Below are 24,731 nucleotides of genomic sequence, written 5' to 3'. Positions count from 1 at the left end.
AGACATAGTTACCCACCTTACAGAAATAAGACTTATAGGGAATGTTATAAACAGCTGTATGCCAATAATTAAAATAATCTAGATGAAGTTAAAAAGTTCTTAGAAAGACACAAATTCTGAAGGTGACTCAAAAAGAAAATCTGAATAGACCTAAAACAAAGAGCTTGAAAATGTCCCATGAAGAAAAACACAGGCATCAAAAGACTACTACAAATGCTACCAAATGTTTAAAAAACAATATCAATTCTTATAAATGCTTCCAAAAAACAGAAAAGAATCATTTCCTCAACTAATTCTATGAGGCCAATATAATCCTGATATGAAACCCAGACAAAAACAAACTGCAGACCAATATTTCTTATAAATTAACACACACACACACACACACACACACACACACACACACACACATTGAACCCAGGGCTTTGCACATGCTACATGCTCATTCTACTACTGAGCTATGCTGTTGGCCCTTCCTTAGAAATATTGATGTGAAAATCATGAGCAAAATATTAAAACTGCATGCAACAGTGTATATAAAAAGGATTATATGTGATGACCAACTGGGATTCACTACAGGAAGGGATAATCAGTTTAATGCTCAAAAGAAAATCAATGTAATACATCACACTAACAGAATAAAGGACAAACACCACAGGACGGTCTCAACAGAAAAAAAATCCAAAACCTTTGCATGATTTAAAAATAGAACAAACCAACAACAAACCCATCAGTCTACAAGCTAGGAAAAGAAAGGAACTTCCTTATTCTGAAAAAAAGGAATCTAAAAAACAAACAAATAAACTACTGTCAGCATCATATTTAAGGGTGAAGGACTGCTTTCTCCCTAAGAAACACCTCAAGAATATCCATTTTTACTACTTCTACCCAATACTGTACTGGAGGTCCTATCCATGGAAATGAGGCAAGCCAAATAAATGAATACATCCAAATTAAGAAAGAAACAGAACTAATTTATTTTGTAGATAACATGATCCTGCACGTAGGAAAGCCTAAGAAATACACACACACACAGAGACACACACTCATACACTCTCATACACTCAGACACTCAGAACACACTGAGTGTTCTGAGTGTCTGAGTGTACACTCTGCACACACTCATACACTCAGAACTCCTAAATAAGCAGCAAAGCTTCAGATTAAAAAAAAAAAAAACCAATGTATAAAATCAAAGATATTCTACACATTAAGAATGAATAATCAAAAGTAAATTTAGGAAGGCAATTCCCCTCACAAAAGCACCAATAACAACAAAGTATTGAGGAGTAACTTTAACAAGGGGAGACAAACTTTATACACTGAAAACTATAAAACATTTTCAAAAGAAATCAAAGATGTAAATAAATGAAAGAAATCCTGTGCTCACAGATTGCAAGATTTAATACTGTTAAAATGGCAATAGTCTCTAAATTGACCTATAGATTCAACACAATCCCTAACCTAAACCCAGCTACCTTTTTGGAGAAACTGACAAACTGTCCCCATAGTTCATCTGGAAATGGGATAGTATCAGAGTAGCTAAAAGAATCTTGAAAAGGAAGAATAAAGTTGCAGGATTCATTTCCTGAAATGGTATAAAGACAAATATATGTCAATGGAAGATGATAATTCATAAATATTTATGCTCAAATGATTTTCTAAGGGTACCAAAAACAACCTAGAAAGAATAGTCTTTCTAATAAATAATGTTAATACAACTAGGTATCTACATTGAAAAGAATGACATTAGACCCCTTCCTCACACCATGTACTAAAATGAATTCCGAAGTGATCACAGATTTCAATGTAAGATCTAAAGTTATAAAATTCTTAGAAGGAAACACAGAAGCAAATATATATGATCTAGTATTAGGTAATGATTTCTTAGATATAATACTAGAAGCATAAACAACAAAAGAAAAATAAATTGGACTTTTATCAATTAAAAACTTTACTGCATCAAAGGACACCATCATGAAAGTAAACAAGCAGGGATTTTGGTGCCTGCCTATAATCTCAGCACTCAATACTTTTCTGTCGCTGAGACAAAATACCCAATACTCAAAGCTAAAGGAGGAGGGCCGGGGATCTACCTTAGTGGCACAAACACCTGCAGGGCAAGCACAAGGTCCTGAGTTCGATTCCCCATACCAAAAAAAAAGTTAAAGGAGGAAAGGTTCATGTAGCTCACAGTTTGTAGAAGTTTCAGTCCATAACTGGCTGGCTCCAAGGCAGGGTGGAATGGCAGAGGGGCATCACACAGCAGGCACAGAAGACAAGTAGCAGTAGCAAGAAGCAAGAAATAGCAGCCCTCTTTCTATCTTTTATATTTTAAATATCCAAACTACCCATCCTTAGGGCGGGTACCACTCACACCCTTAATCCCAGCATCGCACCGTGAATCAATCCCAGCACCACATCCTTGACCCCAGAATCATACACCATAGCTATAGCCACCTCCAAAAGCCCCACCTATGACTGCATGAAGCTTTGGGGGGCCATCTAGATACAAGCCATAACAGCTACACAGCAAGTTCCAGGCCAGCCTGAACTACATATTGAGATCCTATCTCAAAAATGAGGGAGAAGGAGAGAGTGAGGGGGTTAAGAGGAGGGAGAGAGAAGTTGCATAAAGTAATAAAATATTCCAAGTTACATCATAAGGTGATACAGTAGTACTCACTTATTCACAATTGTGTGATTTTTACCTACAGTCAACCACAGTCCAAAAATACTAAATGAAAAATTCCAGAAATACACACTTCATAAAATTTAACTTGCATGCCAATCTGAGTAGCACTGTGAAATCCTGCAGTGTTCCACGCCATCTCGCCTGGGACAGGAATCACCCCTCTGTCCAGCATCCCCAGGTTGTACGCACTGCCCACCGTTTGTCATTTTGTAGCCACTGCAGATATCAGATTGACCACACTGCTGCACTGTGAGTGCTCAAGTGATCCCGACTTGACTTAACAATGGCCCCAAAGTACAGGAGTAGTGAGGCTAGAAAGCATCACGTGACATCATCACAAGAGGGGCAAGTACAGAACAGTACAATGTTTGAGAGAGGGGCTGGGGATTTAGCTCAGTGGCAAAAGCGCCTGCCTGGCAAGTGCAAGGTCATGAGTTCGGTTCCTGGTACCGGAGAAAAACAAAAAAACAAAAAAACAACAACAAAAAAAGAGACCATAGCACATAACTTTCATTAACATACATTGTTATAACGGTTCCTTTTCATTACTTATTGTTGCTCATCTGTCACTATGACTAGTTTTTACATTAAACTTTATCACTAGGATGTATGCATAGGAAATATCACAGTATAGGTTGGGTTCAGGGTTATTAGATGTTTCCAGAATTTCAGGGAGAGTCTGGAAATGTATCCCTTGAGGATAAGAGGGGATTACTATACCCTGTACCCAGAATACACAGAGTATATACCACTCAACAATGAAACAACATACAGCCCAATTTAAAAATGAGTGAAAGGTTTGCACACACATTTCTCTAAAGAAGCTACATGAATGGCCAATAAGAAAAGATACTTAAAATAGACAGAGCAAGCCCACAACTGGACATACAACTAGATGAAATCAGTATGTCAGAGAGACACCTATTCACTAGCAGCACTGTTTACAACAGCCGAGACATGGAATCAACCTAAGTGTCTATCAGTAGACAAATAAAGAAAATGTAGTAAACGTATACAATGGGATACTATTCAGCTTAAAAGAAGGAAATTCTGTCATGTGTAGCAACAAAAATGAACCTCAAGGATGTTATGTTGAATAGCATGTTTTAACTTGTATGTGGAATCTAAAAAAAACTCAGTTAATAAATGCAGAGCGGAATGATGGTTACTAGTGGGTAGTAGGAGTGGATGGAGATTGGAGAGATGATGGTTAAAGAACACAAAATCTGTCAGACAGGGTAGTAAACTCAGGACAGCCACTGTGCAGTATGGTGACTATAATTACTGACAATGTATGTGTGGTACTGGGACGGAAGCCATGGGTGCTCTATCCTCAGCCCTTTTCCTTTTAATTCTGAGACAGGGTCTTGCTAAGTTGTCCAGGGTGGCTTTGAATTTGCAGTCCTTCTGCCTTAGCCTCCCAAGGGGCTGGGATACAGTCGTACGCCACTGCTCCTGGCCAATGTATTGTATCCTTACAGATGTTAAGAGAGATTTTAAGTGTTTTCAGCATAAAAACAGATAAATATGTGAGGTGGTACATAGGTTTGCTAGCTAAATGTAGTAATTCCGCAATGGCTATATTATTGTGTACATAATCAGGTTATCATGTACATATTCACATGTACATGTTCTACATGATATACATAATTTTTCTTTGTCAATTAAAAATAAACTAAAAAGAAAAGATGTTTTGTCATTAATCATTAGGCAAATGCAAATAAAAAATGAGTTACAACTGCATATGTAGTAGACTGGCGAATACTAGATACTACTAGTACAATGGTTAATACTAGACAACAGGTGTTGATGATGATATGGAGAAACTTGAATTCTTATTAATTACTGGTAGAAATGCAACATAATGAAGCATCTTGGCAGTTATTCAAAATGTTAAAGACAGGGTTTCCATACAACCTCATAGTTCCACTTCTAGGTACATATTGATGAGAAATGAAAGCATGTTCCCATAAAAACTTCTACATACATGTCCATAGCACTATTCATAATACAAAAGCACTGAAATGCCTATCAACCAGTGAACAGATGTGGAATATCCATACAATGGAATTTTACTATGCCACCAAAAGGAATGAAGTAGTGATTTATGTTAATAGATGGATGAGCTTTGAAAACATTATGCTAAGCTAAAGAAACCAGTCACAAGAGACCACATGAAAAGACACTTTGATATGACTCTATTTATATAAAGTATATAAAATAGTCAAATTTATAAGGGCAGAAAATATATTGGTAGTTGCTAGAGGGCCAGGGGAGATGGAAAAGGGGGTGTGGTGACTGCTAACTGGTTTCTTTCCTGGGGATTAGAAAATCCTAAAATTAGATAGTGGTGATGTTTGCAAATATACCAAAAACTGAATTGTGAATATACTAAAAAGTGAATTACCCACTTTAAAAGTATGAATTATGTATCAATAGCATTATTTTTCCAGTAACATGAAGTCACGTCATCTTGGGTTTTTGTTCCCTAATAAAAGATTTCACAAATTATGTAGATACAAAAGCAGAAGATAACAGATTTTTTAAAAATTCAAAATTAAACATCAGTAAGAAAATGCTAGTTATAAGCCAGCCATGGAGGCCCTTGCCTGTAATCCCACCACTCTGGGAAGCTGAGGCAGGAGGATGGCAAGTTCCTATCCAGTCTGGAAAACTTAGTGAGAACCTGTCTCAAAATAAAAAATAAAAAGGGCTAGAGACCTAGCTCAGTGGAAAGACCCTGGGTTCAATCCCCAGTAACAGATTTTAAAAATGCTAGTTATAAATTAGTCAAGTCCCAAATAAAATGCCGTACCTTGCCACATTGCTTGTAGGAAATTCCCTTTTGGTTACAATACTCATAGATGAGAGTGGCACCTTGTACACATAATTTAGCTTTCAGGGATTCAGGTTTATAATAAATTCCACTATGTATGACACCACTGTTATGTCCAGTCTGGTGAACAGCTATAGAACAAGAAAAACAGGGTAAGAGAAACTACATGACTCATACAAAACCTAAGAGGTGAGAGAGCAATTGCAGCTGGAGCAATCAGACCCTGACTGAGTTTACTCAGACCGCTGGGAACTTCCACTGCAGCTTTCCCTGCATCCAAGTCACAACGCTCCCACCCATCTCTGATTCCAGCTGCAACTCTGGATTACAAAAGCACCTCTTTTTACCCAGCAAACCACTTCAAGGGCCCACGAGGATCTCCATACCCTGACCCGGGGCCTTTTCTATCTTTTGGAGGGAAGTTTCAACACTGTAAAGAAAATAATCAGTCAAGAGAGACAGGAGCTGATGGATACCTGAGCTCAATCCTGGGAAACACTGCACCGTTCCTCACAGGTCACAATGGAACCGAGCCCCCAGCAGCAGCGCTAACAATACATCCTCACATGGCGTGTCCTCCTTCCCTGTCTTACTCTCCCATCCACTCACTCCTTCCTGCCTGCTTGGATCACGGTCACATAAATCACCCGCACCCAAGTCCTTGTCCCTGCTCGGCTTTCAGGAGAACCCAAAATAAGATACTAAAGAAAGTACTGCATGACTGGTCAGAACTGACAAAAGGAGCTAGTGCCCAAGCAAACCAGAAAAGCACCGCCGACAACATACATACCTAAATCTTTCTCCTTTTCCAGGAGGCCAACGGAAAGTGCAGGATGTCGCAGGATGAGTGCTCTGGCAGAGGCAAGCCCCACAATTCCACCGCCCACAACGACTATGTCAAATGAGCTGTAAGAGAAAGTGATCTTTAAAGAGCTGCATGTTTACGGGAGATCCCACCAAATGTCACGTGTATAATTTGCATCACCAATGGACAATTAAATTACTAAGGTGTAATAATTAAAATCAAGTATGCACTGGGCTTTGTGCTATGTGGTTTCAGAAATGAACCTTTAAAAGTTACATGCACTGCTGCTCAGTTAATTGGGGACGGCCCAGAGGCAGGGACGATGGCTGGTAGCCAAGCCTGTACCGTGTCTCTATAGCATCCACTGGGCCACAGACATCACTAGTTGCTTTATGTTAAGCATCACACTTTAAAACTATCGCTTTACACTATCCTTTAAAATTCAAATGTAGTATTCTTGAGGATAGGCTAACATATTAAGAACACTTGAGTGTGTCAGAATTTATATATATATTTTTTTCCCCCTGTTGAGAAGGAAATAGTGAGATCATCAAACCTTAAGAACACTGGTCCAGAACATGCACAAATCTGCAATCGTAGCCATAAGAAACACCAATTATACAACTGTTTCTAAAATTATAAATGGTATAAATTATAAATAGTATATATCTAATTCTACAGAAAGAAGCTTAAAAGATGACCGTTAGCACTGGCCTCCTAATACAACACATTTACCTGATTAAAATCTGTCTTACAGGGACAGTAGCAAGAAAGTATCAGGTTAGATCCTTTACAGTGCTTGAGGTTTAAATTTCAAAATCCTTAGTAGAAGTACATTAATTTGACTGCAAGTGTTACCTTGTCTATGGCTACATTTGGTACTAGCAACAGCTCCCAAACAGCTAGGGACCAACATGTGAGCTTGATAAAGCAAATCCTGCACCTTAAGTTAATTTGGTGGTCAAGTGCGCAAAGTTCCCTCCTTTGGTGCCAGCATCATAGTTTGGACAGGAAGAGCCTTCAGTTGGCAGACAACAGGTGCTTCTCCCCTGCAGCACCTTTAGATAGCTGGATAAATGAACAATGAGCGCAATTAAGGAAGGTATTTTAGGGGCTGGGATTTGATTTAGCTCAGCGGCACAGCACCTGCCTGGCAAGCACAAAGTCGTGAGTTTGATTCCCAGTACTGGAAAAAAACCAAAAACCAAACCAAACCAAACCAAACCAAACAAAAACACCAAGAAAGGTATTTTAAAAAGCAGCATAAGTGAAATAGGGTTCTCGCCCCACTACATTAATCATAGTTACTGGCAAATGTTTGCAGTGGTCAATTGGAAAATTGTTAGTATGATCAGAGTATACATGAAAGTCCACGGCTTTAAATAGGTTTTAAAAAAATATGCTACCCTAGGTAAGAGGTAAAGCACTCACATTCCTCTGTAGTTACTGTCACTAATTTATTAACCATTGTGCCTTACATAACTTTCACAATAATCAGATCCATTATGCAATCTAAAAAACTTGGCTTTTAAGAATTTCAGAAGAAGGGCTAGGGATTTAGCTCAGCGGCACAGGGCCTGCCTGGCAAGTGCAAGGTCGTGATTTGATTTCTGGTACGGGAAAAAAACCAAAAAAAAAAAAAAAATTCCAGAAGAGGCTGGGCATGGTGGTACACACCCGTAATCCCAGCACTTAAGAGGGTGAGGCAGGAGGACAGCCCTAAGTTTGAGGCCAGCGTGGGCTACAAAGTGAGTTCAAGGCCAGCCTGAACTGCACAGTGAAACCCTGTCTCAAAAAGATGGGGAAAAAAAAAATCTGTGGTTTGATCCCCAGCACGAGATATATACATACATACATACATACACACATATTTCCTGTAGCAGTGCTGGCAAACCTATGGCATGCGTGCTGCAGCAGGCTGGTTTGTTTTTTTGGTTTTGTTTTATTTCGTTTTTATCACTGAAAGCTCTAACAGGTTTACTGTCCCATAAGAACAAGTAAGTCCACAAAAGGAAGAGGGATGTGTGTGTTTCAGAAAGAGACAGAACTTTCAAACTCTTTTTACTTTCAAGTGTAGCTATGATCCGTTGATTGGCTTTCAAGCCTCATTTTCTTAAAAAAGCAGCATAACCCTCGCCTTTGCTGGAGCAGTCTTGACTCCTACGTCTTGATTTCCTTGCTGCCTCTGGTCAGTTGCCTTTTGGTGAAGTAGACTCTCCACTGAGAGTCACTACTTCGTTGCTGCCTTCCATACAAAAAATTTTACCTTGGCTCTTGTCTTTGCAGATTATAACCATCAATAAACTATTTTTAAACATAAAATTATCATACTGAGTATGTTTTTTCAACCACATGTGTCATTCTTTACTCCTCCTTAAATCTGAAGAATCCCTCTTCTATAAAGTAACGTGCAATTATTGACATCTGCTCCACAGACTGAAGGACAAACCCTCAAGTATCCACTACAGGAGGAAGGGCTCAGGACAAGTCCCAGGTGAACACTGGGGACATCTTCAGGCTGAAGGGGGCATTTCTCTCCACAATTCACTTAATCTCAAACCTACACCAATAAGCAGTTTAACGGATAACTTTTAAAAGATTTAATCATGAAAAACTTCACACATACACAAAGATGTACAGACTAATACAACAAACTCCTGCATATACATCACCTAAGTTAAACCATCATCAACTCTTGCAAATCTTGCTTCTTCTATACCCCACCTATTTCACCCACTCATATTCTAATGCAAAGGAAACATCAGATTACTTCATCTGTAAGTATTTCAATGTTATTTCTTTTCTTTTCTTTTTTTTTTTTGAGACAAGCTTTTGTCATGCAGTTCAGGCTTGCCTTGCACTCACTTTGTAGCCCAGGCTGGCCTCCCCAGCTTCAATGTTATTTCTAAAGGCCTCTTTAAAGACACACCCAACCTCTATTACTGTAATGAAATAAAATTAACAATAAATTTTATACCCATTATTCAGAAAATGTGATAAAATCTTTGGGGCTTAGTATTGACACCAAAAGCATGCCCTAGAAAGGGAAAAAATGATAAATAGGACTTTAAGAAAATCAACAGACTGGGACAAAATACTTGCAGCTATATATCTGACCAAGCACTCATACCTACAACATGTAAAGAACTCTCAAAACAAAGGGGCCAAGCTAACTGCAAGGAGTAATCAAGAGATATGTGAATGTTTACATTTTTAAAAAAACTTATTATAACCCGGGTGTGGTGGCGCATGCCTGTAATCCCAGCACTTGGGAGGCTGAGGCAGGGAGGCTGAGGCAGGAGAATCATTGCGAGTTCAAGACCAGCCTGAGCTACAAAGTGAGCTCAAGGTCAGCTTGAACTGCATAGCAAGACCCTGTCTCAAAAAGACAAAAAAAAAAAAACCACCCAGGGCTACAAAGTGAGCTCAAGGCCAGGCTGAACTGCATAGCGAGACCCTGTCTCAAAAAGACCAAAAACAAAAAAACAACAAAAAAACACAACTTATCATAATATAGACACATTGGCAAGAATGCTGGGATAAGCGTATTTGAAGTGAGCAGGAGTATCTGGAGGGGAATTAGTAGCAATGCATCTTTTTCTGTAATAAACTTTTTAAAAATTTAAACATTCACCATATATTTTGATCATATCTCATACAATCATTTAGAAAATGGGCAAAGATATAAACAAATATTTTATCTACAGATGGCAAATAAGTACAGGAAAATATGACCAACACCATTAGGTGCTCCATTGTTTAAACTCTGCTGTATTAAGGAAATGCAAATTAGAACTGCAATGAGCAATCGCTATGCCTCTAGCAGACGGCTACAAAAAAGTAGCACCACAGACTGGTGAGGATGAGGAGGAACCGGATCACTTACACATCGCTGGTGGAAATGTAAAACAGTACAGCCACTCTGGAAAGTAAGTTTCTTTCTGTTTTTGTCTTTTTGACACAGGGTCTCACTATGCAGTTCAGGCTGGCCTTGAGCTCACTTTGTAGCCCAGGCTGGTCTCGAACTCGCAAGGATTCTCCTGCCTCAGCCTCCTGAGTGCTGGGATTACAGGCGTGCGCCACCACACCCAACTTGCTAGGAAAGTAACTTTCTTTTTAAAAAAAACCCCACAAAACAGCACATGCATTTAGTACATGATTAAGCAACCACATCCTTGGGTATTTATGAAAGCCTGTGCTCACACCAAAATCTGTACATGAGTGTTCATAGCAGCTTGCATTCTTAATACCTAAAAATCAGAAATAGTCCCAGATGTCCTTCAACTGATGGAAGGTTAAACAAATTGCGATACACCTATACCATAGAATGCTGTTCAACAATGAAAAATGTAATTCCGCTACCAATACTGCGAACACTTTGGACTGATCTCAAGGGCATTAGCTGTGTGAAAAAAAATCAATCTTAAAAGGTTACATGTTGTATTCCACGTGTATAGCATTCTCAAAATGACAAAGTTATAGTAATGGAGAAAGGATTAGTGGCTACCAAAGGTTAGGAAGGGTGGAGAGGCAGGGATAGGTTAACACAAGGGTTACCTGTGTCAGCAGAACATTTCTGTATCTTTTTTTTGGTGTGTGGGGGGTACCAGGAATCGAACTCAGGACCTTGCGCTTGCCAGGCAGGCGCTTGTGCTGCTGAGCTATATCCCCAGGCCCATTCTGTGTTTTAACTGAGGGGGTGGTTACAAAAATTAACACATGATTACACTGAATAGAACCATACACACAAATGAGTGTATGTAAAACTGATGAAATCTTAACAAGGTCTGTGGATTGTGCCAATAGCAAATTTTCTGTTTTTGTACCAAGGTATCCTTGGGGTGAATGAGGCCAAGGGCACACAAAACTTCTCTTTTTACAACTTACTATGGATTTGTATTTATTTGAAAATAAAAAGTATAAACAAAGCTTCTCCTAGACGTACTTTTTTTTTCCCCTTAAGATTCCCAAAAGAATTATCTACATACCGCACAAGGAATCTCAGGAATTTATTACTAGTGTCTCACTCCGATCCCTTTCCAATTCACTGAGTGCCACAGTCAACTTTTCAAACACCAATATTTAATCCCTTCCCCGTCTCAAAACCTTTTATATAGCTTATCAAGGCTCTTACAATACAATTCAAGGGGCCAGGGATATAGCTCAGTGGTGCAAGCGCCTGCCTGGCAAGCGAAAGGTCCTGAGTTAGGTTCCCGATACAAAAAAAAGGTTAAAACAAAAAAGAATAAAATTTAGTGTGTGGTTAAAATTTAAACTCCGCGTTCTACACCTTTAGACCCCACCAAATTCCAGTTACACTCACTGCCCACACCCTAGTCCTCAAAATAGAAAAAGCTTTCCAGCCAAGCGCCTTCACCTAAACTGTCCCCTCCAGAGAGGAAAAGAGACTGGTTTTGCACATGACCTCCAAATTTCAAATTACAGGACACTGATTTTTTTTGTTTGTTTTTTTTTGAGACAGGGTTTCACCATGCAGTCCAGGCTGGCCTCAAACTCGAGGTGATCCTCCTGCCTCAGCTTCCCGCATGCTGGGATTACAGGCGTGCGCTACCACGCCCGGCCTAGGGCACTGAATTTTGCAGGCTTTGGTGGCTACTTCTCACAGGGACAGTTCTACGCAGTGTGCCAGGAACTGATCGGTGTAAGCCCAGCGCCGGATCTTCCAAGCCAACACTGGGATGCCAGCTAATACGCTGCATATTTGCTCGAGTGCGCTGGCCTTTTTCCCTCAAAAGGGCCACCTTACGGTAGACTAAGAACCTTTTCACCACTGAGCCTTCCAGGAGGCTGAGCAGCCGCCCACGGCTGAACAGTGCGTGCAGGGGTGAATGCAAAGCCAGACCCGCCGCTGACCTCTACAGAACTCGGCTTTTTCCTGCGACCCATAAATGCCCGGGTGCACCCAGCAGGGCGGCAGGGCTGGGACCCCCGCCTCCGCTCACGCCCGGCACCGGCAGGACGAGCGGGGGCCCGGGTCCAGCGCGAGGCACCTCGGGAGACGCAGCGGCGCAGGCGGCGGGGTCGCGTTAGCGGCCACTCACCTGGTGCTGCCGCTGCGGACACCCCCGCACAGCGGCCAGGGCCTCCCGGGCGCCGGCCCTCTCGCCCGGGGGAAGCCCCCGGGGGACGCCCCGCGGGCCCGTGCGCAGGCGCCACCCAAGAAACGCAGCGCCGAGACCATCGCCTGCGATCCCCCTCCCGTTCCCTGCCCCCAAGGACGGCCACTTGAACTCTACGCGGATCCCGCCGCTCCCTGGCCCCGCCCCCTGCGGGGAACCAATGAGGCGCACGCTTTCGCCCCACGCGAGGACTGCGCCGCTGGCCAATGGGAGCGCGAGGGGAGGGCGAAGGGCAGGCCGGCGCGACGTCGACGCGGGAACGCACGGACGCTCGCTCGCTCCCTCCCAGCGACGCCGTGAGTAGGGCGGCTTAGGCCCCGCGCGGGGCGGGGCTGGGTGGTGGTAACGCTCTGCCCTGGTCCCGTGTCCCGAGCTGCGCCGACTGAAAACCTGGCGCTGTGTAGACTTTCACCGCTGAACGGACAGAGGTCGCGGAGAAAGTCTGGGCTTGTTGCGGCGGAAACGCTCTTTCCGCGGGCCGGCGGCGTCCCGTCCGCTCGGCCCCGTCCCGCGCAGCCGCGGCCTCTCCCGATGCGGCTCGGGGCGGTGCCCCCGATCACTTACCGGTTCACCTTGCAAATACCGGCCCCTGCTCCTCTGCACCGGGCACTGGGTTCTGGATGAGCTAAACAGCGGGGCCTCGGCCATCGCTTAGCAATCGGGGCCTTCTCTTAAATCCTGGGCCGAGATACAGTTTAAATACTCCGTCCGGGCTCGGAGCAGCGCGCCAGCTGCAGGCTCGTCCCCTGATTGCTTATCGGTCAGATGAAGGCGGGGGGCCTGTTCTCTCCGAAGGGCCTTATAGCTCTAAGGTTACATGCCTCTTGTCATCGTGCCGTCGTAATACCCAGTGTTTGCTTGGTGGCGGTTTTTAATACTTAAGGTCAAGACAGCTAAACAGAACTAAGCTAGAACGATCAAACTTTCGCTGGAAGAGCTTGTCTTTTTGCATCTTGGTTCCAATCGCTTGTCACCTCTGTCTTAGACCTTGCTCTGTGAACTGGCCCCATTACACCAGCTGGGCCCCTTCGGAAGCTGATCACAGTGAAGTGTTAGGTAAATGACAGTTTTTATCACAATGACAGTAGTCTGTATTTTTGCTTTATCTGTGGAGGGGAAAAAAGTGGAATATTACCTGCTGTTCCACCACAATGAAAACAAAATGGTTTTTGTCTCTATCCCTCTCTCTCTCTCTCTCTTTCTCTCTCTCTCTCTCTCTCTCTCTCTCTATCTCACACACACACACACACACACACACACACACACAATCTCTCTCCACCACAATGAAAAAATGCTTGTTTTTGTCTCTCACACACGCATACACACACACACACACACACACACACACGTCTCTCTCTTTCACACACACACATACAATGCCTCTCTCTCTCACACACACGCACAAACACAAAACCAGGGTCTCCCTAAATTGCTAAATTGCCCAGGCTGCCTCAGGCTCCCATAGTGCTGGGATTACAAGTGTGTGATACCATGCCTGGCAAAAAATGGTTATTTTTAAAATTCATGGGCTGGGGATTTAGCTCAGCGGCAAAGCACCTGCCTGGCAAGCGCAACGTTGTGAGTTCGGTTCCCGGTACCGGAGAAAAACCAAAACCAAAAAAATAAATAAATAAATAAACGGCAAAGCACCTGCCTGGCAAGCGCAACGTTGTGAGTTCGGTTCCCGGTACCGGAGAAAAACCAAAACCAAAAAAAAAATAAATAAAAAAAAAATAAATTAAATTAAATTAAGCGTTGAGCCCTGCGTGGTGGCTCATGCCTGTAATCCCAGTACTGGGGAGGCTAAGGCAAAAGGACCGTTTTGAGTTCGAGACTAGTGTGAACTGCATAGTGAGACCCTGTCTCAAAAAAAGACAAAAAATTAAATAAAATTCACCGTTTTATGTTGACATAATTGTAGATTCCCATTCAGTGTGAGAAATTAAATAGAGTTTCTGTGTACCTTTTATCCATCTCCCTAGGTGATAACAACTTGTAAAACTATGGTGCAGTAACACAACCAGGCAGTTGACATTGACACAGACTTACTCAGATTTCTGAGTTTTATATTGTTGTGTTTGCATTTAGTTCTGTAAGTTATGATCATGTTCTGTAAATTGTCATCTTGTATCTACTGTCACTAGCAAGATATACTACAGTTCCATCCCAAGAATTTCTCTAGATATCCTTTCATAACCACAACTTCTGCTGTAGCCCTCCCACCAATCTTTCTTCCTTTGTCATTTTAGGTTATAATTATACAGTATGAAATTCTTAACTCTTGGTCTTTTGCACTTGAGATTCATCCAAATTATTGTAGGTATCAATAGTTCATTTCTTTTTTATTTCTGGGTAGCATTCCATAGTCACAAAGTACTTGTGTGTTTAATCATCCATTAAAAGCCATTCAAGTTGTTTCAGCTTTTAGGTGTCATAAATAAAGCTATTTTGACCATTAGTGTATATCTTTGTGTGGCCATGTTTTTCTTTCTCTAAATAAGTGTTCAAGAGTCCAGTTACTGGGTCATCTGGTAAGCTTATGTTTAATTTTGAAAGAAACTGCCAAACTTTTCCAGAGTGACTGAATTATTTTACATACCTACCAGCAAAGTTTGATCCAGTTTGTCCTCATTGTCACCAGGATTTGGTTTTGTCACTAATGGTTTATTTGAACTATTTTGATAGGCATGTCATAAAGGTTTTTTTTAAGTGTGCACAGGTATAGTTAATTTGATAGATGAAATACAAAATTATATACTCTCAAGGTCTATGATCAGGGTATTGTGGGCCAGATGGACCCACAGTATTTTTTAAAATTGCTGTGTGATTTTGAGCATATATGTCTTACTTTCGCAAGGGTAAAAGAACAAACCCGTTGCACAGGCTCTTTTTGTAAAGTTTTCTCCCATGGCCCACTCCCACCCCCAGGCTTGTAGAATGGTTTGTTTGAATCAAGTAATTTAAATCAAGAGCCCATCTTGCATTCATATGCCCGGTAATGTCTGTGGGAAGAGGCGTCTGTATTCCTGACGTGATTCTCCTCAGTTGAGAACTCAGGTTCACCATCTTCCCTTGCAGGCCGGAACCTAGGAGAAGTTACCTCAGTGGGTGCCATTTGACGGCCTAAGAATGGCTTTTTAGGAACTTTGCTTAGAATCCCTGATGAATTGCTCTGTTCTGTCTCATTTGATGAATCCACATAACTGAAGAATGAGGTGTTAACATATCTAAAGAATAAGAGTAAGGTGAAAAGTAAGATATAAGAATCAACAGTGGGTGATTTTATGGTGAGGTGGGGTTGTAATTAGGGAAAAATCTCCCTCAGTCTGATGTCCCCACCCCCATCTCCAAACTAGTTCAGAAACTAGTTCAGTGTGTGCCGGTTTAGGCATCACTTTAAACAGCCCACTCTATCACTGCATTTAATCTATAACTTGATAACCCTCACTTTCAAAAAATTCAATCAAATCTACTCAGATAGCACTTTGAAGCTATCCTATTTTGAGTAATCCACTAGAGGTTTGTCCTTACCTAAGTCACAAACATAACGCAGCTTTTAAAAACACTGTTACAAACTTACAATTCTAAACAAAGTTCTAATAGTAAGAAGCTTGGTGAGGTTTTTTCCTTCCATAGTTTGAATCCCTGTATTATTTATGGCACCAGTAATTTAGTAATGGTTATTTTCAAGTTTACTTTTAATTGCTTTCTCTCCCTTTGTTAGAGCCAAGTTCAGAGGTCACCACTAGAGGTCTCCTTTCCCCGTGGAAAGCATTCCCAGAGATAGGGGCCTCGACTCAAACAATACATTTTCCAAATCTCAGCAGAGTTGCAGTTGAGAATATGAAAACCCACTATTTTTAACCTTTATTTCCAAGTGTAAATTTCATGTTTTATTTTAAATACAATATCTAGTGGCTTTGGAGCTCATGGCTAAGCTGAATCTGGCTTTGCTTTTAAACTGAATTATAAAGTGGGCCAAAATGAAACAGCTGGAGGTATTCAGTTTTCAAGACAATGCTGTTTTTTCATTGTTACTGAATTCTATTTTTAAAATAAAATTTGTTCTTCATTTAAAAAAAAAAAAGACAGTGCTGTTTCACTTGCTGAATAACACTCTCTCTGGCTTGACTTATCCGTGGGGATATGCCAACCATTGAAGAGTATTGACAGTATTTATTAAACTTTTGCGTTATACTGAGAACAATGAAATGAGTAAGAGGTGGTCTTTGCACTTCCCTTTGCTCCAAGTACGTTTTTTCTTCCTAATTTAGAACTCTTAAGTCTTATTTTAAGACATCCCAAAAGATACCTTTGGTGTGGAGCCTCACCCCCTCTCCTAGGCTCTCATGGCACGTGTTCACACCTCTAGTGAGATGTCACTCTAGATATTATTCTTCTCTTTACATGTCATCTGCCTGCTTCATTAAACTGTATTTTCAAGGACAGGAACCAGGCCTTTATCTCTCTGGGTCTCTTTCTCCTCTGTTGTTGTTTTAGCTTTCCGTTGTTTCTTTTGCACTAGTTATAACAGATATCCAGTAAACATAAAGTGAATATGAGTAGATGGACTTGGATTTTCATTTTGTTTTGTTTTGTTTTGAGACAGGGTATCGCTATGCAGTTTAGGCTGGCTTTGAGCTCCCTTTGTAGCCTAGGCTGGCCTCGAACTCACAATAATCCTCCTGCCTCAGCCTCCCAAATGCTGGGATTACAGGTGTGCACCACCATGCCCGGCTTTGGACTTGGGTTTTGAGTAAGTTTTGAGGTTGGGTGGGATTTCCACAGACAGGGTTGGAGGTCAGGTAAATAAAGGGAACTACTTGAAGACAAGTTGGGAAAAGCCCAGGTTTACAAGTGAGGTTGACAGGCAGTGGAGGTATTACAGGTGGGCATAGGCAGAAAGAGCTTCAGCAGAAAGCTGAGAAGGGTTGAGGCCGTGAGGTGGTGGGCAGGGGTTTGCGGTGCTGATGGAAAGAGGATCCGGAGCGGGAAAAATAACATGGTGGCAAAGTGTTTATCTAGCACATCCAAGGCGCTGGGTGCCATCCCCAGCACTGGGGATAGGAGAGAGCTGGAGGGAGGGAATAAAGAGGACAGAAGGGGAAAGAAAAAAACTGAAGCACAGTAGGTGCCTCCCAGGTTCTGTGCTCAGGCTTAATCTCTCAAGTTCCACTCCTTCAGTGTGCTCAGTCACCTCCTTGGCTCTTTTTTTGTTTTTTGTTTTTGTTTTTGTTTTTTTTTTGTTTTTCTTCCAGTACCAGGAATCGAACTCACAACTTTGCGCTTGCCAGGCAGGCGCTTTGCCGCTGAGCTAAATCCCCAGCCCCCTCTCATTGGCTCTTGAGTGGCTCCCTCTCAGGCATCTTTTTAGTCATCTTCTTTCTCTTGAATTCTAGAACCATCCACTGATTGAGGAGAGGGCCCCAGACTGTAGGAGAGAGAAGTGGGTTCAAGTTTCAGCACTGACACCAATTAGCTATGAGACATTGAGCAAGTCCCTTTAAATACATGCATGTGTTCATGCCCCATCTTGTTCCAGAAAGGATTTCGGGTGTCAGCGAGTTACTTAATATCAGAGATTCAGTTTCCTCATATCTAAATGAAAAGCTTAGTCTGAGGTGATCGGAGTTCCTTCCAGTCACTTTGTGACTCTTGAGTCTAATGATTTTTTGTCCTCTCCACTTAGGAGATGACAGCACTTTATGTTTAGAAACTGAAAGAGAACCAAACAAACTGCGCCAACAACTCTGTCCTGCTGATGTGGATTTCTGTCAGCGGCATTGCTATCCTACCTGTGACCCAGCACCAAAACCTACCTTCAACTCCTCCAGCCTTTCCCAACACCTCGCTTACCGAGCTGCATGGACTCTAACTGTAATGTCATTCCCGCCTTTCTCGTTCTAGGCCCTTTCCTGCGGCCCCATGAGGTTGAAGACCTTATTCCCTTGCTGGCTGTTTCTGTCCCTTTCTGTTGACCTTCAACTTTTTAAGACTGTGTCGCCCAGTCTAGCTTCAAATTCCTGGGCTCAAACAATCTTCCTGCCACCTCAGGGCTTGACCCTGAGGCTGCTGTCTGAGTACATTTCCTGAAGCACAGCTGCGACAGGGCCGGTACTCTGTGCTAAAACCTCAGTGACTCCCAGCTGCCCTCAGAATACAGTCCAAATTCCTTGGCAGGACATGCAAGGCCCTTGCCTGCGTCTTCTCATGACTCCTGTCTGCTAACCAAACCGATGTACGATATGCCTCACATTTTCCTGCCTTGGCTAATGGCCTAGCATAACTTTTCCTGGCATCTTTGTCTGTTGAAATCCTCTCTGTCCTTATTTTAACTCCTTTGAGGCTTTATCATCCTGCCATTTAACTACTTGATGACTTGTCTTGGGCCACTCTATCCTGCATTAAATTGTTAATTCCCAAAGGGAGAGGTGATATTTCATTTATCTTTGTTTTGCTGTGCATACCGAGCATGCTATTAGAGAAATCTGAATTGAGATAAATCATATTCATACATCACTTTCTCTGCCCATGCTTATAGATTTTTCACAGCTGGAAATCATCTGAGCAAATCTTTTATAAGGGAGCAAACCCAGGATCAGAGAGGTGGAGTTACTTGGCTAGACCTTCCCAGCTGCCCTTGCAGTTCTTTCTTCTGTCCCGGTGACCCTATGAGCAGCTGTCGTCAGTAGACCTTTATCATAAGTCGATCTTTCATGAATCCTCGCCTTTTGGGATATAGGCATCTCAGCACATTGCTTCCTAAGTGATTGCAATTTGTCATTTTCATACTGGAACTAGATTGAGGGTACAACTAGTTTGAGCAAATTTGTAGCTACACTGCCTGAACAGACACTAGGTGGCAACAGCCCACTCCAGTTAGGGTTTGAACAATGGGACCTGATGCTGGAAGGGGCCTTAGACACTGGAGGCCAAGCCCTCGTTTTTGCAAGAAAAGAAGACACAGAAAAACCAAGAACTTGAGACGGGAGTGACTTGCTCAGTAATTTTTGAGCGGTAAGTGAACCAACAGCTCTGTTGGCACAAAAGCATCGGCTGAAGTTGTGGAGTAAGTTGCTGTATGTGTGGGTCTCCGGTTGCCAGCTGGTGATCTAATGTGAGTACTGTTTTGTGTGTCTAGATCAAACGATGCTGTTTGGAAAAATTTCCCAGCAGTTGTGCGGTTTAAAGAAACTCCCATGGTCATGTGATTCCAGATCCTTCTGGGGCTGGCTGAATACAGTGTTTAATAAGTAAGTTACTCTAACTAAAATGAAGAAGTGTGGGGTGATTACAGCTAGCTGAGATCCCAAAGGCAAGTTTGGTTGTTTCTTACATTTAAAAAAAATTTTTAACAATGTATATAAAGCACACTTGGAAAAAAGAATCATAAGAATACGAAATTTAAACTGTGGTTGTCTAGGTTTCAGTATCCTAGTGATTTTTCTTATTTGTTGTTTTGATGGCTTTCAGGTTTTTAAAAATGAACACATTATTTTATGATCAGAAGAACTTAGCAATTTCAAAATATTTTATTTTATTTTATTTTTTGGTCTTTTTGAGACAGGGTCTCCCCAGGCAGTTCAGGCTGACCTTGAGCTCACTTTGTAGCCCAGGCTGGCTTCAAACTCACAACGATTCTCCTGCCTCAGCCTCCCAAGTGCTGGGATTACAGGCATGCGCCACCACGCCCGGTCAAAATATTTTATTCTATTGCTTCTTAAGGAATGTTGTTAGGGTTTTGACTACTACCAAGAAAACTCAAGTTTTTAAAAATGAATGGGTGGTATGCTCAGAAATACTATTTTAAAACTGATGTAACTGATCTTCATTGTGAATATGATGTTCTGATTGCTGGCCAGAGAAAAAGGCATATGTAGAAATGAATAAATATCATTTAAGGAGAGAAGTTTGAAAATGGGTCCCAAATTATTCCCTCTTTAACCTTTTATTAACAAAAAAGCTAGCTAAGTAGTCATTCAGTCGCTGCTTAGTTACTAAGTAGTGTCTGGTGTCTAGCGCTGTGCAACATATGAACTAATGGTTCGTATGGACCTCTGTCTCCCTGACAAACTCATAAAAATAATATACCTCAGAAGCTGGGCGTGCGATGCATTCCTATCGTCTGCACTTGGAGGGGCTGAGGCAGGAGGATTACAAGTTTGAACTAGCTGGGGCAACTTCATGACTTTGCCAGGCCCTGTCTCAAAATTAAAAAAAAAAAAGAGTGGCGAGACATGGGGGCGCAGCTCAGTGAAAAGGCCCTGGGTTCACTCCCCAGTACCATTTCAGATAATAATAATAAGCCTCAGGACTGGGAGTGTAGCTCAGTGGTAGAACATTTACCTAGCGTGTGAGAGACCCTGGGGTTGATCCCCATCACCACCAAACATGTTTTTTAAAAAAATATATGACTTGACAGAGATTACCTGGAGACAGAAACAAGAAGTTAGCAGGTAGAGCTCAGGTGTTTGCATTTTCATGGATCTCGTTCATACACTCATCTCCCTCCTCAGTCATCTGACGTGAAAGTTTGTTGCTGTGCTTATTTACGGTGGCGAATACAGTTGAAAAGCCGTACTGCAGGTGAAGGGACCCGCTGCTGTTCTCTCGCCAACAGAGTGGACTATGACCGCATCAGGACCGTTGGGCCGGACAGGGCGGCGTCCGAGTGGCTGCTGCGCTGTGGGGCCACAGTCCGCTACCATGGCCAGGAGAGGTGGCAGAAGGACTACAACCACCTCCCAACCGGCGCCCTGGACAAATACAAGATTCAAGCGATCGATGCGACAGACTCCTGCATCATGAACATTGGATTTGACCACATGGGTAACTACCCTGTCATTTGCTTTCAGGAAGCGGAGGTGACTTGCCGGGACCGTTGCCTTTCCCTAGCTCATGATTACAGTTGTCTGTTAGTCCTTTTTGCCTGTTGCAGGATAATCAAGTTTGCTTGTTCCTGTGTTTGGTATTTATTCTCAATGTGAATAGGTGTTATAAACACCTTTCTTCCCTTCTTAAGCTTCATTCTACATCCCTTTATTGACTTAAAGTTCAAAGCTGTGTCAAATTATCTTTTTAAAACAGCTGCCATTGAGAAGCCCTCGATCATGGAAGGCTAATTCTGTCCCCTTAGCTTCTGCTCGTGTGGGCATTTCTTTCCACCAGCTCATGGCGTCTGACTTCCCAGGGGCTTCAGCCAGCACCACCTTGCAGTGAATACCTTGGATGGTTAGTAGGGTGAACAGGATTCCACACCCAAAGCCAGGGCAGTCCTGGGAAACTGGGAGAGTCATTTTAATGGCAAAGCAGATGCTTAAACTCTACTTTTTCCCCACCCAGAGGGCCTAGAACATGTTGAGAAAATAAGATTGTGCAAGTGCCATTATATTGAGGATGACTGTTTGCAGAGACTTGGTCAACTTGAAAAATTACAGAAAAGCCTATTGGAAATGGAAATAATTTCCTGTGGGAATGTCACAGACAAGGGCATCATTGCTTTGCGTCATTTAAGGTAGGTGCTCAAAGCCCAAATGGAAACTTGGTCGTGATAGGTGAATAAGCAGGGTTTAAAACACATGAGGGGTGGTGGTCTATTTCAGTTCTGAAAAACGTACTTCAAGAAAATGATCATGCTCCCACTTATGATACTTCAGAGTGGTCAACTTTAACACACTGAGGTTTTACTGTATTTTTAAGGGACATCTTTTAAAAATTAACCCTACATAAAGCAGCGAGCATGTGTGGTGCCTGGCACAATAAGCCCTCAGCAAGCATTAGCTGTTATGGTTTCCCTCCATCTTTTAAAGCCATTTCCCCACGTTTTTGGTACCCTGGTGACATTTGGTACGTACCAATTAGCATTTAACATTGTAAGTGAATTACTTTCTGGGGGAGGGGGTGGTCCTCAAAACAGTCACCCGCCCGTCTCTGGAGCCTAGGACACTGCCTGCCACTTAATTTAGAAAGCATGCACCCACTGCTTTAGGAAAGCTGTTCCACATCCCTTTCTGCCCCCAAGAGACGGTGCCATTCATTAACTTCCCGGTGCAAGTTACCCTATCCCAAATGCCAGGAGACAGTACAGGCAGGGAGTGCTTAATTCTAAAATTGCAGGTGTGGGAGTCTTACCAGGATGATGAAGAATGTGTGTTTGTTTAATCAAATCCCTATTTGAGATGTCCTGTCATTTAAATTCTAAACCTAATTAATGTAGTTCCACTTACAATGTAACTACCTGCCAATAACGTCAGTATCACAAGAAGTCTGAGAAGTTTTAAACGTTAGGCCCCCAAAATATTAGATTGTTTATCTCTTACATATGTTGATACTTCAAAGTTCCATCTTCTAATAGAAATTTGAACATCTTTAAGAACTTTCCCAATTTCTTCCCCTTTTTCAGTAAGATTCAAATTTCATACTTCACATACAAAGGAGATCTGTGCACTTTTACGTATATATGTGTGTATTTGTGTGTACAAATACATACATGCATACATATAGAAATACTCAGCTAGAAATATTGATGTAATTAAGCAAAATTGTAATATTCAAAGTCTGGCTTAGTTCCTAGCATGAATTTCATTTAAAGTAGCGCTCTAAGATAACTGCTGTAAAAGTCCTTTCAAAGGTATAGTGTGATATAAATACAGTCTGTATATAATTTTTCCTAAAAGTTAATGAATACAGTTTTGGCTTTTTGTTTGTTTTCATTACAAGGGCCTTCGCGCTAAGCTACATTCCTAGCCCTTTTTTATTTTGAGACAAGAGCTCACTAAGTTGCCCAGCTGGCTTCAAACCTGCAATCGTCCTGAGTAGCTGAGATTACAGGCATGCATCACCTTGTCCAGATGAATTAATTTTAAAATCTATGAAAGAAAAGGGCAAACTGAAGTGACTTTTTGTTTCTTTCTTTGCAGAAACCTGAAGTACTTGTTGTTAAGTGATCTTCCTGGAGTAAGAGAAAAAGAAAATCTTGTCCAAGTTTTTAAGACAACACTGCCTTCTCTTGAACTAAAATTGCAGTTGAAGTAAAATAATGTTTTAGTATGAAGGAGTATTTGAAATTGTTGGTCCTAAAAGGTAATAAATATATAATCATCAATAGAAATGTAACAGTGCCATATCATGGCATTTTAGAAGTACAGAAAATAATCTTCATATGTAGAAAATAAATATTCAGACATGACTCACTAAAGTTACCAAGTTGGAAGTGAGGAATTATGTAATTAAATCATTTTAAGAAAAATGCAAACTAGGTGGTATTTTAATCCTAATGTATTCTCCATTTAATACAAGTATATACTGTTATTTCTTGTAGATAAATGATTTCACTGTGCAACACAGATATTCTTTATTGTCTTTTCACAGTTGCCATTAGACTTTATTGTAACTTTAGAGTTACTGAAGCATGTTACTACCGTGCACAATTATGAAGCCATGAACTCTAAATTAGATTCATGGATGGAGCCCATGATGCAGAGTGGTAGGTAGTTATTCAGATGTGCATTTCACATTGCTTCCTAGGTTTGCACCTGTGTCTCAGGGTGCTGTATTCCCGTGTCCTTGACGGTACACAAGCTTTCTCAGAATGAATATTTGCTGATTAATTTTTCTCTTTGGTAAGCTTAGGCCAGTATTTAAAATTGGACACGTATACTTGGCTCATTTCAGATAGTTCGCTGATTGCACTGGAACAAAGATAGCAACCATAAACACCACCAGGCTTCACTTATGTTTTTTCTTCAGTTAAAATTTTTATTTAAAGCTGGGTATGATGGCACATGCCTATAATCCCAGCACTGGGGAGGCTGAGGCAGGAGGAGCACCACAAGTTCAAGGCTAGCCTGAACTACATAGCGAGAACCTGTCTCAAAACAACTCCCCAAATATTTGCTGTAAGTAAAATTTTAATGTATCAATAGAAACTAATTTTTCTTCACAAATATCTGAGGCGCTACCTTCTATGAGCTGAAGGGACATTAAATACAAGTATAAATACAAAACGCAATTTATGTATAGAAAACAGTAATAAAACATGACATAAATAGATAAAAACATCTTTATTTTTACCTACTTGAAATAGTTCTGATTCTATTATTGTTGGCTATATGCTGATTTATTTGTGGAATTCTGTATATTTGTTTTTAACATTAAACAGCTGAATATAAACTTTACTGGAAATGAGTTTAAAAGAAATGTTTTCTATGGTACAGCTTTCATGCAGAAAAATGAATTTAGTGACATCTAGGACTA

The 24,731-nt window shown here is 41.5% G+C and overlaps 2 protein-coding genes across 4 annotated transcripts in view; one reads left to right on the top strand and one right to left on the bottom strand.

Annotated features, from left to right (window-relative positions):
• The window catches only part of L2hgdh (L-2-hydroxyglutarate dehydrogenase), a 46,757-nt gene extending 34,139 nt beyond the window's left edge, over window positions 1-12,618 (bottom strand). Inside the window, exons 1-3 of the mRNA XM_005376827.1 lie at window positions 12,399-12,618; window positions 6,322-6,437; window positions 5,511-5,662 (exon numbers count right to left, since the gene is read on the bottom strand). Coding sequence (XP_005376884.1) covers window positions 5,511-5,662; window positions 6,322-6,437; window positions 12,399-12,538 — 408 coding nt within the window. The 5' untranslated portion in view covers window positions 12,539-12,618. The remainder of the gene's footprint in view (window positions 1-5,510; window positions 5,663-6,321; window positions 6,438-12,398) is intronic.
• Atp5s (ATP synthase, H+ transporting, mitochondrial Fo complex, subunit s (factor B)) lies at window positions 12,555-23,730 on the top strand. Of its 3 annotated transcripts, none has more exons than XM_005376828.1 (5): window positions 12,555-12,772; window positions 19,618-19,729; window positions 21,097-21,305; window positions 21,819-21,990; window positions 23,396-23,730. In XM_005376828.1, exons 1-5 carry the CDS (start codon window positions 12,637-12,639, stop codon window positions 23,508-23,510), a joined length of 744 nt encoding a protein of 247 aa, XP_005376885.1. In that variant the 5' UTR covers window positions 12,555-12,636; the 3' UTR covers window positions 23,511-23,730. The 3 variants fall into 3 exon arrangements, with proteins under 3 accessions (XP_005376885.1, XP_013365789.1, XP_005376886.1); XM_013510335.1 differs by lacking the exon at window positions 12,555-12,772 and adding an exon at window positions 13,449-13,532; XM_005376829.2 differs by lacking the exon at window positions 12,555-12,772 and adding an exon at window positions 18,982-19,493.
• The last annotated feature ends 1,001 nt before the right edge of the window (window positions 23,731-24,731 follow it).

Source organism: Chinchilla lanigera, unplaced genomic scaffold (assembly GCF_000276665.1).
Source record: "Chinchilla lanigera isolate Chin_1 unplaced genomic scaffold, ChiLan1.0 scaffold00008, whole genome shotgun sequence".
NCBI lineage: Eukaryota > Metazoa > Chordata > Mammalia > Rodentia > Chinchillidae > Chinchilla > Chinchilla lanigera.
The sequence above is the reverse complement of the archived record's forward strand: the minus strand, read 5'-3'. Positions and strand labels throughout refer to the sequence as shown.